General features: G+C 44.4%; 1 protein-coding gene across 3 annotated transcripts; it reads left to right on the top strand.

Moving 5' to 3' along the window:
• The first annotated feature begins 664 nt into the window (after window positions 1–664).
• On the top strand, window positions 665–12,699 carry taf4a (TAF4A RNA polymerase II, TATA box binding protein (TBP)-associated factor). Of its 3 annotated transcripts, XM_035777429.2 has the most exons (16): window positions 665–917; window positions 1,026–1,830; window positions 3,025–3,179; window positions 3,264–3,410; window positions 4,508–4,621; window positions 4,875–4,997; window positions 7,262–7,351; window positions 7,497–7,691; window positions 9,422–9,557; window positions 9,648–9,768; window positions 9,875–10,044; window positions 10,146–10,276; window positions 10,364–10,489; window positions 10,644–10,700; window positions 10,818–10,937; window positions 11,153–12,699. In XM_035777429.2, the coding sequence occupies exons 1-16, from the start codon at window positions 810–812 to the stop codon at window positions 11,318–11,320; spliced, it is 2,766 nt and encodes a 921-aa protein (XP_035633322.1). In that variant the 5' UTR covers window positions 665–809; the 3' UTR covers window positions 11,321–12,699. The 3 variants fall into 3 exon arrangements, with proteins under 3 accessions (XP_035633322.1, XP_035633321.1, XP_035633320.1); XM_035777428.2 differs by having other exon boundaries at window positions 665–1,830; window positions 9,648–9,759; XM_035777427.2 differs by having other exon boundaries at window positions 665–1,830.
• The last annotated feature ends 4,200 nt before the right edge of the window (window positions 12,700–16,899 follow it).

Raw genomic sequence — 16,899 nt, 5'->3', positions numbered from 1 at the left:
TTCTTTTTTTGTTTTAATTGTATATATATATATTCTTTACATTTAGGCCACGAGATATGCACCGCAAAAATGATATATAGGCATACACACGCCTAACAATATGAATTTCCTATCAAAAACAGCAAATTCTCAAGTTTGATCATTTTATCAATTCCATAAATGTATTTCACACAGAACCCAACTTTTCCTCTGTGTTGACACTCCCCATGTGGATTTGACAGTATGCAAAAACTGTTTGTAAGAGGCGTGGCCAAACGCATTTGTACAGTGGCGCTCCAAACTAGCTGAACAAAAACAGCGTAGCCATCTTGAAGCCCCAGAGCAAAGGACCCAGATGCACTTCACCTGGGAATTAGTCTAAATGTACGGTTAAAATTCTGTCGCGACCCAAAATTTATCATCGAATATATAGCATTGAGTTATTCCACAATCAGTTGGTTAGAATATGATCGCAAATACGCGTCATACAACATGTACTATCGAGTTGATTTTCTCCCCACTAGCTCTTGTTATTCAGTGTTGTTTCAGCCCTTACATCCTCCGTAATGTCAGTCAGTAGCCATTTGTCCCGCCCTTTATCACCGGGAAACGACCAATCACCGCACTTTGGAATCTCTGTGGGGTGACGTTGCATGTATTCAGCGCATGCGCTCGTTACTTTCGACGCTCCAAAGCTTGCAGCAGTGTGAAGATGGCGGCAGGCTCCGATTTGCTAGATGAGGTTTTCTTTAACGCTGAGGTGGACGAGAAAGTAGTTCGTGATCTTGTGGGGTCTCTTGAGTCCGAGTTTTCGGGTCACGAGAGCCCTGATGCAAGTAGCCAGACAGTCGCTAAACACATGGCCAGTTCCGGGACAGGGTTTGATGCTAATGTCCAGCAGAACAAACGGGGACTTGCTCAAGAGGTTGCAAAAGCAGGTATGCTGTGGTAACGTTGTTTTGCTTGTTGTTTCAAGTGTAAACGAAAGCAAACACTCGCTTATTTGTTCACCCCCTTCTCTCACCCGTGTTTCCGCTCCACAACAGGGGCTGGAGTGCAAAGGGGGTGTCATTATTAGTAATACGTGGTCCCAGGGTTCAGCTATGGATGCCTCATCGAGTGAGTCGGACTCATCGGCACGACACGGCCAAGGAAAGACTGTTGCTGTCAGTGCCAGTATAATAACTCCTCTCCCAAACCACGGGGGGAAAGTAGCCTCTTCCGCAACTCAAACTTTGAATGGAGGCAGTTTAATGAACTGTCACCATTCAGGAAGCGCTGTCTCTCTCACTGGGACACCGCTGTCAAGTAGTTGCACGAGTAGCGGCAATGCCTCGGTAGATGTCACAGTTGTCAACAACGGGCCGGGGTTGTCAAAAGGACATGCGAGCGCAGTAATGCCACCTTCATTGAACACCACTATCATCCAGACATCATTCGTGAACTCTCCGAATATTGTCACCTCGTCTCACGCTGCGAGTCTGGGCACTGGACCTGCCATATCACATATTGTGAGGCCATCTATGCAAACTGCGGGATCTGGTACAGCGATGAATGGTCCTAATGCGGGATTGCCTTTCGATTGCCTGAACAATGGTCAGTCGCCCTCGTCTGTGGCTGTCAGTGCGGGGTCGCACATAATCATGGCAGAGGCGCCCAAAACAAGCATACAGACTGCTTCATGTGCTGTAACGAACCCGTCGTTCCAGAGTGCACCGAGGGCTTCCACTCCGGTGACAGTGGCTGCGAGCCCGGGAGGGAGCCGTTCTATCGCGCAACAGGTGTTGGCGCCTCGGCACCCGCAGACATCCCCGAACCAGCCCAACGTTCAGAACATCCAGCTTCCCCCAGGTACGTTAGTCTCTCTTTGAAATTAAATAGTTCCAAAAACGTAATATACGAAAACATAATATTGTTCCTATATTTATAATTGTATGCCTACACATTGTTTTAAAGACAGTCAAATAGAAGTATATTGCAGTACTTAGTGTACTTGCTGCTTCATTGATTATTCTCTGATGATGTTGACCCTTCAATCAAAGGAAAAAAAACTTACTGGTTGTTCATTGCTTCATCATTTGCACAGAACATCCCAAACTTTCCCTGCTGACCTGTCTTGGTTGTTCATTGAATTGATGTAGAGTGAGTGCCCTGTTGTGCCTCTCAAACGCTCTCCTGTTGTGTCTGTGCTGCGCTGTTCTCTGCCTGTGCACTGTTAACACTCCTGTCAACTCATGTTAACACTCAGGAAATGGAAATTGATGTATGACAAGTAGATAATCAAATACTCAGATCTTTTCAATATATTTCCTCTTATCCCTATGATTTATTTATTCTATCATGTAACATTTAACCTACACAGTAAAAAGTTTGATCACTCATAAACACCAACAGATATAAGGGAAGGCAGACAGGGATATGGCATGTGTAAGTATAGCATACAGTTCTGGCCTGGTAAGAGTACTACTACTGTATTACCTGTATGCTGTATGATGATGACGACCACCACCAGAAGTGGAGACTGTTGCTGCCCTATGTGCCAGCCTGTCTAAGAAGTGTGTGTGTATAATGTCCTGTCCTCTGTGAGCTCTCTGTGAATACAGGACCAGATTTGCCTGTAATGCAGCCAGTCTTTTTCTTGAGACCCTTCTTGTAGCGTAGTCCGTGTTGATCCCCCTGTGGCGAGGCACGGTGTCCCAATGCATTGCCATGTAGATTACAGCGTGACTCGTTTACACTGCCGCTTCGGTCTGTATGGAACTCTGCCGTCTTGCCTTGCTTCTTTAGGAAGACTGATTAGCATGAAATGGCACAGTGTTTATGGCCCTTATCCAGCGCTCTATCTCTCAGCTAAATGTTAGCAGATGTGGGTGGATCGGAGCTGAACTGCCTCAAAGTACTACCTGTTCTACAGAATCCCTCTTCTGTTGATGTAGAGGAGTGTTGTTACAAATGTATTACAGTGTTACAAAGTGTTGTAAAGGGAATCTAACATGGTGACAGGACTGTTACGGGAAGTCAAATTATCTTTTCTCTTTCCCACAGGTATGGTCCTGGTGCGCAGTGAGAGTGGGCAGCTGTTGATGATCCACCAGCAGACCCTGGCTCAGATGCAGTCCCAGTCCCAATCCCAGGGAGTCATGGCCCCCCGCCCAGCCACCCCCACCAGCACTCCTCCTTTCCAGATCACCTCAGTCCAGGTTTGTTCAATAGACAAGATCACTTCATGCACAACTACCCCCAAAAGTACTCTCCAGATCAGACTGTCTTCCTGTTTTCCTCAGGCTCCTGGAACGCCCATCCTCACTAGGCAGGTGACTCCCACCACTATCATCAAGCAGGGCTCACCTGTGCCAACCTCTGCTCCTGTCACCACCACACTCCAGAAGCCTCCTGTCACCACCACACTCCAGAGGCCTCCTGTCCTACAGGTACAGTGGGGGACAGGCAGTGGGGGGGCTACAGCAGAGCAGGAGATATGTAGTAGGATACACACAGTAGGTTATATTATACAGTAGGGTCTTAGCAGAAGGCAGAAACGGCACCAGTCATGTGAAACTTGCTTTTTAAAAATTCTCTCGAGGGCCTCTTCTGTAACGTAGGCATCTCTTTTGAGCTTGAATCCCCTTTTGTGTGTGAAAGTGCTTTCCTGATGTGTCAGTTTAGTGTGTGTGTGTGTATGTGTGTTTTCTGTGCATCTACTATGAGTGCAAGCTGAAGGCTCTCACACACTCATTATCACAGCCAGTGGTTTCAGTGAATGCCTGATTTGTCCCGGGCCAACAGTTTCTGACTCCTTTTCAGTTCTCTCAGGTCTTGTATGCACTGGGTCCTTTTTTAAAGGGATCTGAAGAGTGTTTGTTGTCGGCCAGTGATGGATAGTATGTGTGTGGAGCCCCATGCTATAGCTCTCCTCCCCTTTAACTTCTTTGGGACTGGGGGGCAGTATTGAGTAGCTTGGATAAAAAGGTGCCCAGAGTAAACTGCCTGCTACTCAGGCCCAAAAGCTAGAATATGCATATAATTAGTAGATTTGGATAGAAACACTCTGACGTTTCTAAAACTGTTTGAATGATGTCTGTGAGTATAACAGAACTCATATGGCAGGCAAAAACCTGATAAAAAAATCCAACCAGGAAGTGGGAAATCTGAGGTTTGTAGTTTTTCAAGTCATTGCCTATCCAACATACAGTGTCTATGGGGTCATATTGCACTTCCCAAGGCTTCCACTAGATGTTAACATTCTTTAGAACCTTGTTTGAGGCTTCTACTGTGAAGGAGGAGAGAATGAGAGCTGATTGAGCCAGAGGTCTGGCAGAGTGCCATGAACTAATGGGATTTCTGTTGTTTTGAATTTGGCGCCCTGCAATTTCACTGGCTGTTGGCGAGGTGGGACGATACTGTCCCATATATCCCAGAGAAGTCAATGAGGTGTCTCCTCAAAGCTCATTATTTTGGTCATACATTTGATCTACTTTATGGTGCATTGAATATAACAACCTTGATGATGTGTGTATTTCCCCCCCAGAGTCCCATGATTGTGGTAGGGGCTGCTGCAGGCACTTCTATGGGGACAGCGCTATCAGGGGCCACCCAGAGGACCGTCACCGCATCACCCGGGACCACTGTCACCTTGGCAACGGTGCGGAACTAGGTTCCACCCACCCCCATTGGTCAGGGCTAGGTCCTCTGTTCAGGGAATGCTCCTTTGCTAGACCATAGCTGTATTTCTAGTGCTTTTATGGGCTCTGGTAAACACAATACAAATACTGCAAATTTAGAAGGATATGATAGAAGGATATGATGGCTATTGATGACACAAGAGCCCATGATGGTTCCTCAAATAAGGAGCTTGACTTTGTTTCTAAGTCTGCCCCTTGTTTGTTTTGCTGTAGGAGACGATGGAGAATGTGAAGAAATGCAAGAACTTCCTGTCTACATTAATCAAGCTGGCGTCCAGCGGGAAGCAGTCCTCAGAGACTGCCGCCAACGTTAAAGACCTGGTCAAAGATCTCCTGGTGAGTGACCACACCAGGGCTGCAGGAAAACATGTGGCGAGGCGGCATTTGCCACTGCACTTTTCAATCAGGTGTGGCAGCGTCACACCACTTTTGATTTAGTTTAATAAAATATATCGATGCAAAGTGTTAAGTGCTGTTTTTTTGACGGTTTTGCCACATGAGTTGACAACTCGCACACAATTTCTCTGGTCTTCACATCGGAATGCTGCTTCAGGCTCTTAACGTGTCTTGACCAATCAGATTCAAGTAAATTGCAGGTCGCATGGTCTGGGCACAAAGCTTAAGGTGTTATCTCAACTTATCCATTATTTATTTAGCAAGTGTGATAACACATCACTCCCATCAGACACAAGCAAAAACTCTGTGGGGCGGCAGGTAGTCTAGTGGTTAGACCGTTGGACTAGTAACAGGAAGGTTGCAAGATTGAATCCCGGAGCTGACAAGGTAAAAATCTGTTGGTCTGCCCCTGAACAAGGCAGTTAACCCACTGTTCATAGGCCGTCATTGTAAATAAAAAAATGTTCTTAACTCACTTGCCTAGTTAAATAAAGGTCAAATTTAAAATAAATAAATAAAAGCAAAAACTTCCATAAATGTAGTAGCCTATACACCTAATTATTAGCCATCTGACATGCGGTATTGTATGGAAACAACACTATTTTTTAGTCTGATCAACTGTAGGCTACTAACAACAGCAACTGTCTACTATGCGCCCTGTCCCTCTGGCCAGGGTAAACAAAGTGGTAACGTTGTGTATTTGTAGCCCATTTTGTTTGTGAGAAATTGTGAATCGGATCAAATTTGGTTTATATACTGAACAAAAATATAAACGCAACATGTAAAGTGTTTGTCCTATGTTTCATGAAGTGAAAAAAAAGATCCCAGAAATGTTCCATACGCACAAAAAGCTTATTTCTCTCAAATCTTGTGCACACATTTGTTTACATGGCTGTTAGTGAGTATTTATCCTACCAAGATAATCCATTCACCTGACAGGTGTGGCATATAAAGAAGCTGATTAAACAGCATGATCATTACACAGGTGCACCCTGTGCAGGGGAGTGGACAACAAAAACATCTGGAGTTTTGTCACACAACACAATGCTACAGTCTCAAGTTTTGAGAGAGCGTGCAATTAGCATGTTGACTGCAGTAATGTCGACCAGAGCTGTTTCCAGATACTTTTTATGTTAATTTCTCTACCATAAGCTGCCTCCAACGTCGTTTTAGAGAACTTGGCAGTACGTCAAACCGGTCTCACAGCCGCAGACCACGTGTAACAGCCAGCCCAGGACCTCCACATCTGGCTTCTTCACCTGTGGGATCGTCTCAGGCCAGCCACCTGAACAGCTGATGAAACTCAGGACTATTTCTGTCTATAATAAAGCCCTTTTGTGGGGAAAAACTCATTCTGATTGGCTGGGCCTGGCTCCCCAGTAGGTTGGCATATGCCCTCAGGCCCACCCATGTCTGCGCCTCTGCCCAGTCATGTGAAATCCATAGATTAGGGCCTAATGAATGTATTTCAATTGACTTATTTCCTTATATGAATTATAACTCTTGTTATAATTGTTGAAATTGTTGCATGTTGCGTTTTTATATTTTTGTTCAGTATATTAAAACTTGGGCTGACTAGTTTACCTAGACTTTTTCAATCCAAAATTATTAACTGGAATGAATCAATAAACACAATAGCTCACAGACTGAATACATCTTTAATTAGGCCTGCAGTTGCATAGGGCAGGACTACATGATGCAAACCTGTATAAAGCAAACTCAGCCCTGTGTGTTGTATTGTCCAAATAGGTTGCTTTCCAAGAGGTGTCTGAATAGGAAACCCCCCTAGTCCTTTAAATATAGTTCTTATGAACAAGTACAAGGTTGCTGCAGTTTGAGAGAGTTTTCATCCTCCCCAAGGCCAGGAGAATATTTTTAAACCATGTGACTTGATTTAGAAAAACTCTGGTCCCATCATGGCCCATATTAAACCTTTTTACGACAGATTAATCACATTATACCGTATAAGGTCTAGAGTTTTACCAGGTTAGATTACCAGAAAACTACAGGCGCCAGATTTTTTTTGCCACACCACTCTGGGTGGTGCCACTTCTAGACCAGACGCACCACTGATGGGATCAGGGTAGAGATCAGGACTGTTGGTGTCAGATGCTGAGAGTATCACAATAGACAGGGATTGCAATCTGATGATTAACATTTAGCATATTTCTTTGGAACTGATGGTCTGTTCTCATTTCCAACAGGAAGGGAAGATTGAAGTCGAGGACTTCACCAACAGGTTATACAGAGAGCTCAACTCCTCACCTCAGCCTTACCTCGTGCCTTTCCTCAAGGTAAGGAATCCTCCTACGCACCATTGAATAAACAAAACCAAGTTATGACCCAGTCTTCAGCACCCACCCACCAGTTTGCCCACCCACCAAACTATTCTGCCAAATGATGAAATTATCTCTGCCTTTCTGTCTGTCTGTCCTCCAGAGGAGCCTTCCTGCTCTGCGGCAGCTCACCCCAGACTCAACAGCCTTCATCCAGCACAGTGGGCTCCAGCAGCAGGCCTCTGCCACCACCCCCACCACTGTGGTACTGGACAGCCCAGCCCTGCGCCCTGCAGCCCCAAACATCAGACCACACCTCCAGTCTGTCATCAGCAAACAGGGGCTGACTACCCCAATGGTACTATACTACCATATTGCTATTAATAGTGATAGATTATAATCACATCTCATTGTTTACTCTTATTAAGATCGTTAGTATTAGAAGTACACTACATGAACAAAAGCATGTTGAACATCTCATTCCAAAATAATGGGCAATAATATGGAGTTGTGCCTCACTTTGTTGCTATAACAGCCTCCACTCTTCTGGGAAGGCTTTCCACTAACGTTGGAACATTGCTGCGGGGGCTTGCCACGAGCACTAGTGAGGAACTGATGTTGGGCAATTAGGCCTGGTTCGCAGTCGGCATTCCAATTCATCCCAAAATTGTTTGATGGAGTTGAGGTCAGGGCTCTGTGCAGGGCAGTCAAGTTGTTCCACAACCATCTTGACAAACCATTTCTGTATTGACCTCACTTTGTGCATGGATGGGGACATTCATGCTGAAACTGGAAAGGTCTTTCCCCAAACTGTTTGCCACAAAGTTGGAAGCACAGAATCGTCTAGAATGTCATTGTATGCTGTAGCGTTAAGATTTCCCTTCACTGAATCGCAGTGCTTGAGGCGTCACTACAAACCTGGGTTCGATCCCAGGCTGTGTCACAGCCGGACGTGACTGTGAAACCCATGAGGCGACGCACAATTGGCCCAGCGTCGTCCGGCTTAGGGGAGTGTTTGGCCGGCCGGGATTTCCTTGTCCCATTGCGCTGACTTCAGTTGCCAGCTGGACGGTGTTTCTACCAACACATTGGTGCGGCTGGCTTCCGAGTTAAGTGAGCAGTGAGTCAAGAAGCAGTGCGGCTTGGCAGGGTCGTGTTTCGGAGGACGCATGGCTCTCGACCTTCGTAGGGTTGTTGCAGCGATGGGACAAGACTGTAACTACCAATTGGATATCACGAAAAAGGGGTAAAAATTACAACAAACAAAAAATAGTTTGCTTCACTGGAACTAAGGGGCCTAGCCCGGACCATGAAAAAGAGCCTCAAACCATTATTCCTCCACCACCAAACTTTACAGTTGGCACTATGCATTGGAGCAGGTAGCGTTCTCCTGGCATCCGCCAAACCCAGATTTGTCCGTCGGACTGCCAGATGGTGAAACATGATTCACCACTCCAGGGAATGCGTTTCCACTGCTCCTGAGTCCAAACGCGGCGAGCTTTACATCACTCCAGCTGAAGCTTGGCATTGCACATGGTGATCTTAGGCTTGTGTGCGGCTGCTCGGGCAGTGGAACCCATTTCATGAAGCTCCCGTCGAACAGTTATTGTGCTGACGTTGCTTCCAGAGGCAGTTTGGAACTTGTTAGTGAATGTTACAACCAAAGACCGATATGCGCTTCAGCACTCGGCGGTCTCGTTCTGTGAGATTGTGTGGCTTAGCACTTTGCGGCTGAGCCGTTGTTGCTCCTAGACGTTTCCACTTTACAATAACAGCACTTACAGTTGACCAGGGCAGCTAGAGCAGGGCCGAAATTTGACAACTGACTTGTTGGAAAGGTGGCATCTTATGATGTTACCACATTGAAAGTCACTGAGCTCTTCAGTAAGGCCATTCTACTGCCAATGTTTACTATGGAGATTGCATCAGTGTGCTCGGTTTTATACACCTGTCAGCAGTGGGTGTGGCTGAAATAATTGTTTGAAGGCGTTGTCCATATACTTTTGTGTGTATATATAGTGTATATGAAAGGATTTCCCGCCTACATCTTTCCAACTGCCCCATTGACCCCTAACCTTGAACCATCAGGTGCTCCAGCCTCGGCAGCAGGGGGCAATGGTAAGGCCTCTTCAGATGACCCCCATGGTGACCCTCAGAGGACCGCCCCCCCACAGTCACATCATGCTGGGACAGCCACAGGTGCAGCTCAAACAGCTACAGACAGGTGAGTGGGGGAGGAGACCATGTAATACAAAAAGAGAAACCAAGAAATCACATCTGTCTGATCTCTTTCTCACTCCTGTCTATCTCCCAGTCCCTGTAGTGAATCCTGGAGTGTTGACTGGATCTAAGTCGTCTCCTGGTGCTGCCTCTCTGGCCACTGTAGCTCAGAAGAACAAGCTGAAGGAAGCTGGGGGCACATTCAGGTCAGCTATGTACGTCCCATCCACAAACCAGTAGGAGGACAATTATCACAACTAAAATGAAAGATTGAAAAGTTCTGTAGCTGTTGCCTGGCTGACTGTTTTTTTTTGTGTCCAGGGATGACGATGACATCAATGATGTGGCATCTATGGCTGGGGTTAACCTGTCTGAGGAGAGTGCCCGTATCCTGGCAACCAACTCCGAGCTGGTGGGAGCGGTGACACGGTCCTGTAAGGACGAGGCCTTCCTCCATACCTCCACACTGACCAGTAGAATACTGGAAATAGGTGAGACTAACATACACACACACACACACAGTTACACACACTGAAAAAAAATGCACCTTTGAGCATAGCTTTCACTGACTGCAAGTGTTTCCCCTCTTCAGGTAAGAAGTTTGGTGTTAGTGATCTGGGGCCGGAGGTAGTGAACTACGTGTCCCACGCTTCCCAGACCAGGCTTCAGAACCTGTTGGAGAAAGTCTCTGAGGTGGCCCAGCAGAGGAACATCAACTTCAAGGTCTGTACAGTTTTGTGCTTATTTGCATCTTTAGCATGTGTTCCTATGGTCTGGTACTTTATGGTGAATGAATGTATGTGTTGATAGGAGGACAGTCGGTACGAGCAGACGAGCGACATGCGTGCCCAGATCAAGTTCTTTGAGCAGCTGGATCAGATGGAGAAACAGAGGAAAGAGGAGCAGGAGAGAGAGATTCTGATGAAGGCAGCAAAGGTACTGAAGCTGTTTCAGCACAGACCCATTCCACTATCACTCCTATTATATTAGACTTTTAGGGCCACTAATGGTGAGAGGGTGGACATTAATTACTTTATTCTGGAGACCCAGTAACACATTCCGATCTGTTTTCTGATGGGTGTCCTTTCAGTCTCGTTCTCGTCAAGAAGACCCTGAGCAGCTGCGGTTGAAACAGAAGGCCAAAGAGGTAAGAGGGATGGATAGGCTTGTGAGAATTTGGCATAATAAAATATGTGTCACCGAAGTGTCCATAGTAGGGGTGTGTTTGTGTAGGCCTATCTCGTGTATATGTGTTTGTCTCCAGATGCAGCAGCAGGAGCTGTTTCAGTTGAGACAGAAGGAAGCTAACCTGACGGCGCTGGCAGCCATAGGCCCCAGGAAGAAGAGGAAAATGGAGGCTGCAGCCGCTGCAGCTGGAGCTGAGGTAACATGATCTCCACCTTCTCTTAAAGTGTGGTTGTGGGCTGTTTCTTCATGTAGTCAAATCATGTAGTCAAATCGCAATCAAATAGTCAAATCGCGATCTTCTCTGTCTCCTTTTTTATTTGTCTTTTGCCCTCAAACTCCCCCTCAACTATCTGCCACTTTCAAACGCCCTCTTGTTCTCTCTGTCACTCTCCCTCCCCATCTCTCTCTCAGGGCTCAGGGTCCAGTCCCGCTGCGTCTGGTAGTGGTAGTTCAGGAGCATCCAGACAGTTTATCCGCCAGCGCATCACTCGTGTCAACCTCAGGGACCTGCTCTTCTGTTTGGAGAATGAGAGAGACACCAGTCACTCCCATCTCCTCTACAAAGGCTTCCTCAAATAGACACCCAGAGAGCCAGTCCAGAGAACTGTCACCCTAACCTTCACTAAAGCAACTCCCTCAAATACAATGATGTCAAGATTCTCCAGGCCACAGTGAATGGAGCTACCTAAAGTGACTGGAACGTTTGTCTCCCCTGTATACTCTGGTTGTCCTTTCGCTCTTCATCTGGTTCTATGCCTGACTGCTCCCTCAACACTCCTCCACCTTCCATCAGAGCAATCCTGGAACATTCACATTTTCTACTGTTTTTATTTCCTTTTTATTGACTTTGTTTTAGAATCCCCTTTTAATGAAACTGTAAATAAATAAATACATTATTATACATTTTACTTGGAAGGCCGTTTTGTAGTGTGCAAACCGATTCTACAAAATAGTCCATTTATTTTAAAATTCTGTTTATATGAAAAAATATATTTTTAATAATTAATCATCAGTGTTTCTAGCGATTGTTGAGAACAATTATCCTTATTTTGTTTTTGGTATTCTATTGGCCTCTGAATTAGTTTGAACACTTCTGATTTCTTCTTGCCTTCCTGACAAAAGAAGCCATATATTTTAATATAATGTTGAACAGCAAAGCAATTCATCTAGTGATTCATTCTGAAATCTGAAGCAGTCAATGTGTCTTTAGTTTCTCTGTTTGAGCTTGTCTTGAATTCAATATCTTGTATTTATATTCTGTAATCAGATCAAACACGTTTTTCTTTTCAGTCTCCATTTGTGTTTTTGAGATCACATCTTCTGTTTCTGCATGGGATAAGGTGTGAAAATGTGTATTTTAGAGGGAATGAGTTGATAGTCTCTACAATTGTATTCTAATGATTTAATATTTGTTTTATGCATTTTGGGGTCATTTAGGTATTTGCAATGATGAATTATTGGATTTCAACAATAGTAAAAACTATTTTAAAATAGACAACTCAAAGGCCCCTTTGCCACCACAAAACAACTGTGCATATGCATGTAGGAAAGTTTAATTTTTATTAGTTTTATTGGACTGCATGTATTCTACCATTTCTCAAATAACTTTTTTCTTATATTCTAACCCTAGACTTGATGATATTCTGAGGTATGAATGGTGATGTTATTATTTTTTAAAGCTGTCCTATCTGTTCAATAATCTGTGCTTCTGTTCTGATGCCCCATTGGACAGCCCTGGCTAGATGTTTCAGTACCTGTTACTTTCCATATTTGTCTCTTACAGAGAAATCAAAGTAAGGGAGAAGCATAGCATGTCTCCCTTATTTCTTGTACATTTTGCACAGACACTTGTTCATATGTAAATATTTTACCTAAAGTTTTTTAACTGCAATGGTTTTGTATAGGATTGAAAGATAAACTCCTTCATTAAAAGTGCAAAATATTTTGCCATATTTTCATATTCATGCACTAGAGGACAATGCTACATCACTGACATATTCATGTTCAGTTTATGAAATACAATTATTATTTGGTTATTGCAGATCTTGGATGAACAGTGTTGTAGTTTTACAAGGTCAATATACTGTACAGACTTTCCATGTAGCTCATTTTAATTTAGGTGGTCCTAATCTTCAGGTTGAACCAATAGGATTGAGACATTTTCACATTCTCGTGACCCATTTCCTGTCTGCTGGCATCTATAAAACCAACATCCATCATCATCAATATCTGTCCGCCAGCTCAACAGAACAGACAGACACAGCAGCATACCAGTCTGTCCTTCTGTTCTGTGTCGGTTCGGCTCGGTTCAGACATCCACTATTATTAAAAGACAGGAATAGGCTGCATAGTGTTCCTGACGTATTGGAAACAGATGCTACATCAGATGCCAAGTAACATTCACCACAACTGGGGGATTGAAACAATTACACCATTCGGAGTGTCTGTTGGGACATAGGCCTGATGTTACATTGATTGTGACCAGCTTCAACATGCATGCAGAACAATTCATATAATGGACAGCTGCAGCTTTCAATACTGATTAATTATATATCCACTCTGTTCAATGGTCATGCTGTTCATTTCCACAAGATGGCAGTAGTAACTTGCACTATTGACAGGTGTATGTTTTCAGGTAACCTCAGCAGAGCAGGATCTGCTCATTGTGAATTTCATTATAAATTGTAAGCCGCATGCATGGCTGTGACTTGATTTATCCCTTTATCACTGAACTGTTTACTCAGTTCAATCTCCAATCTAAGACAGCCAGAGGGTGAGGTCAGTGCTCAGTGTCTGTGACCTATAAAGCATCATCTCATCGGTGCTGTTGCTGAGCATATTCCTGAACAACACACATCTTTTCATTGAATAGTGATGATCTTATACAGTGTCAATGACTTACACAAGTATGTGGCACTCCCCCAAGTGAGCAGAGCACTCAATGCTGGGATGTGAGTCAGTGTTGGTTGCTTCCTTGGTGCCAGACAGATAGGGCATCTGAGTACAGCTCTGGTGTTTCAGGCTCACCTGCCCTTTGTGCTTCGGCCCAATCCAATATTTTCCCTGGTAATTCCCTTCTACTGCACGACATGGCTGCTCTTTCAGAGTTAAGTCCACATAATCTCCCACTTGAGTGCCAGAAACAGAACGGGGACTGTAGTTGCCTAGCGACATCTCAGTGAGTGCACCTGGAGGTGGTGGGTAAATACCCTGAGCCTTCAAGGGGGTAGAAGTGACATCACTGCTTCCTGTGATGTGTCATAGAACATGTTTGTTTATGACCTCTCATTTGTTAAAGGGAAACTGCACCTGCTATTGTGATGTGACTTTCATTAATGTGATGACTGTTATTTATCGAAACAACTAACCATGGTTAATTGTTACACAATTAAATTAATAATGTAACAATTAACTCATTAGGAATTTTAGGCACCACAGAAGAAGTTGTTTATAGAGTTACCATCTCCCGAATTAAACTCTAAAATATATATAAGTCATATATCGATAAAAGTAACTTAATCATTAGCTCATATCAGTCTCATTCTAAACGTTGCATACTCCTTGGCTCCGCAAGAACCCCAGCTTTACTTATGATTCAGCACTACACAAAATTAGTTTATTTATTTACTAGCTAACAAAATAATAACACAGAATAACATAAACAGAGAAAAAGTCCCTAGCGGACTAACAACAGCATGACTGCTTGGTTACCACAAAAGACAGGGGTAGATAGGGAGAGGGAGAGACAAAGCGAGAGTCAAACTTTCGTTGATACATGTGGAAACTACCCTCAAAGTAATAATTTACTCTGCAAACGAACCACCGCCCGTTTGGGTAAGAGATCATGAATGTAAACTCAGCAAACTCACTGTCAACTACATTTATTTTCAGCAATCGTAACATGTGTAAATATTTGTATGAACATAACACGTTTCAACAACTGAGACATAAACTGAACAAGTTCCACAAGATCCACAGACATGTGACTAACAGAAATTTAATAATGTGTCCCTGAAAAATGGAATGTGAAAATAAAATAATAAAAAGTAACAGTCAGTATCTGGTGTGGCCACCAGCTTATTTAAGTACTGCAGTGCAGTACTCCTCCTCATGGACTGCACCAGATTTGCCAGTTCTTGCTGTGAGATGATACCCCACTCTTCCACCAAGGCTCCTGCAAGTTCCCGGACATTTCTGGGGGGAATGGCCCTAGCCCTCACCCTTCGATCCAACAGGTCCCAGATGTGCTCAATGGGATTGAGATCTGGGATCTTCGCTGGCCATGGCAGAACACTGACATTCCTGTCTTGCAGGAAATCACGCACAGAACGAGCAGTATGGCTGGTGGCATTGTCATGCTGGAGGGTCATGTCAGGATGAGCCTGCAGGAAGGGTACCACATGAGGGAGGAGGATGTCTTCCCTGTAACACACAGTGTTGAGATTGCCTGCAATGACAAGTGCAGGCCGATGATGCTTTGACACACCGCCCCAGACTATGACGGACCCTCCACCTCCAAACGATCCCACTCCAGAGTACAAGCCTCGGTGTAACGTTCATTCCATCGACGATAAACGCGACCATCACCCCCGGTGAGACAAAACCGCAACTCGTCAGTGAAGAGCACTTTTTGCCAGTCCTGTCTGGTCCAGCGACGGTGAGTTTGTGCCCATTGGCGACATTGTTGCCGGTGATGTCTGGTGAGGACCTGCCTTACAACAGGCTTACAAGCCCTCAGTCCAGCCTCTCTCAGCCTATTGAGGACATTCTGAGCACTGATGGAGGGATTGTGTGTTCCTGGTGTAACTCAGGCAGTTGTAGTTGCCATCCTGTAATGTTTGGAGGTACCGATCCTGTGCAGGTGTTGTTACACGTGGTCTGCCACAGCGAGGGCGATCAGCCGTCCGTCCTGTCTTCCTGTAGCACTGTCTTAGGCGTCTCACAGTATGGACATTGCAATTTATTGCCCTGGCCACATCTGCAGTCCTCATTCCTCCTTGCAGCATGCTGAAGGCATGTTCACGCAAATGTGCAGGGATCCTGGGCATCTTTCCTTTGGTGTTTTTCAGAGTTTTCATAACTGTGACCTTAATTGCCTACCGTTTGTAAGCTGTTGGTGTCTTAATGACCGTTCCATAAGGGTTTATTAATTGAACAAGCATGGGAAACAGTGTTAAAACCCTTTACAATGAATTTCTGTGAAGTTATTTTAATTTTTACGAATTATCTTTGAAAGACAGGGTCCTGAAAATGTATTTACTTGTAGCTATCTTTGTTCGTCATCTCTCTGTTGAAACCAGTCAATCATTCTATGGGGAAGTTGTAGTGTCCCGCTTCGGTGAAAGGCTCTGATTTTCCACCAGAGGTCACAATGTCCTTCTTCTTAGTTGTCTTGGTCTTGTACTGGAGTGTTCAAATAGAACAGATACACAGTGATTGTCTGAGATGGGATTTTCTCCTTCCCACCTTGTGTCTTTAGTCAATGTTCTAGGACCACTTTTATATGCCCAGCTGCAGACTGGCAATGTTAGGGTTATAGTCTTTATCTTCTAGTGTTGAGAGTTTCAGGGTTTCCAACCATTTCAATATAAGGACCACGGTCTCACGTCTTCTGGTATGGTGTGTTAAATCCTAGCGAGTCCTTTTAAGCACTCTGGTCGGAAAGGGCAGTTCCATCACACTGACACACTATTCTGACCTAATTCGGAGTGTAGCTACTTAATGTGAAAAGGAAGTGAAAAAACATTATCTCATTAGAAAACCAAAATCACATTCCTATCTTAACAAAAATAGTTTAATCCTTGTATTATTGTATTAACATCATATTGGATGGAAACTTGACAGCCAAAGGGGGTTTCCTTCCTCAGTTCAGTATTTGGTTCATACAGTTTTTAATAACATCACAAGATGACAAGCAATATGACATGATTATTCTTTAGATCCCCACAGACCATTCCTAACATTCCTATCTTAGAAATATTGTCCCAGTATTCACTTTTTCAGTGTTATTGTTTTGGCAGCAAAAGTCTCTTCATACTGAACAGCAGGAGGGATTCCCCTCCTCCCTAATTTATGACAGAGTGATAAGGTGTCAAAACTGCCCCCCCTTTCCTCGTCGGTGGGTGAGAGGGGTCTGGTCATTGTCAGACATTTGCCAA

Source organism: Oncorhynchus keta, chromosome 10, assembly GCF_023373465.1.
Source record: "Oncorhynchus keta strain PuntledgeMale-10-30-2019 chromosome 10, Oket_V2, whole genome shotgun sequence".
NCBI classification, from domain to species: domain Eukaryota; kingdom Metazoa; phylum Chordata; class Actinopteri; order Salmoniformes; family Salmonidae; genus Oncorhynchus; species Oncorhynchus keta.
This window is presented reverse-complemented; position numbering and strand designations above follow the sequence as displayed.

Bases quoted from the DNA above. Each gene is read 5' to 3' on its own strand.
- taf4a (XM_035777427.2), top strand. From the start codon at position 810: ATGCAAGTAGCCAGACAGTCGCTAAACACATGGCCAGTTCCGGGACAG. The intron at 4,998-7,261 runs GTGAGTGACCAC...CATTTCCAACAG, and splicing joins ACCTGGTCAAAGATCTCCTG to GAAGGGAAGATTGAAGTCGA. The intron at 10,277-10,363 runs GTCTGTACAGTT...ATGTGTTGATAG, and splicing joins AGAGGAACATCAACTTCAAG to GAGGACAGTCGGTACGAGCA.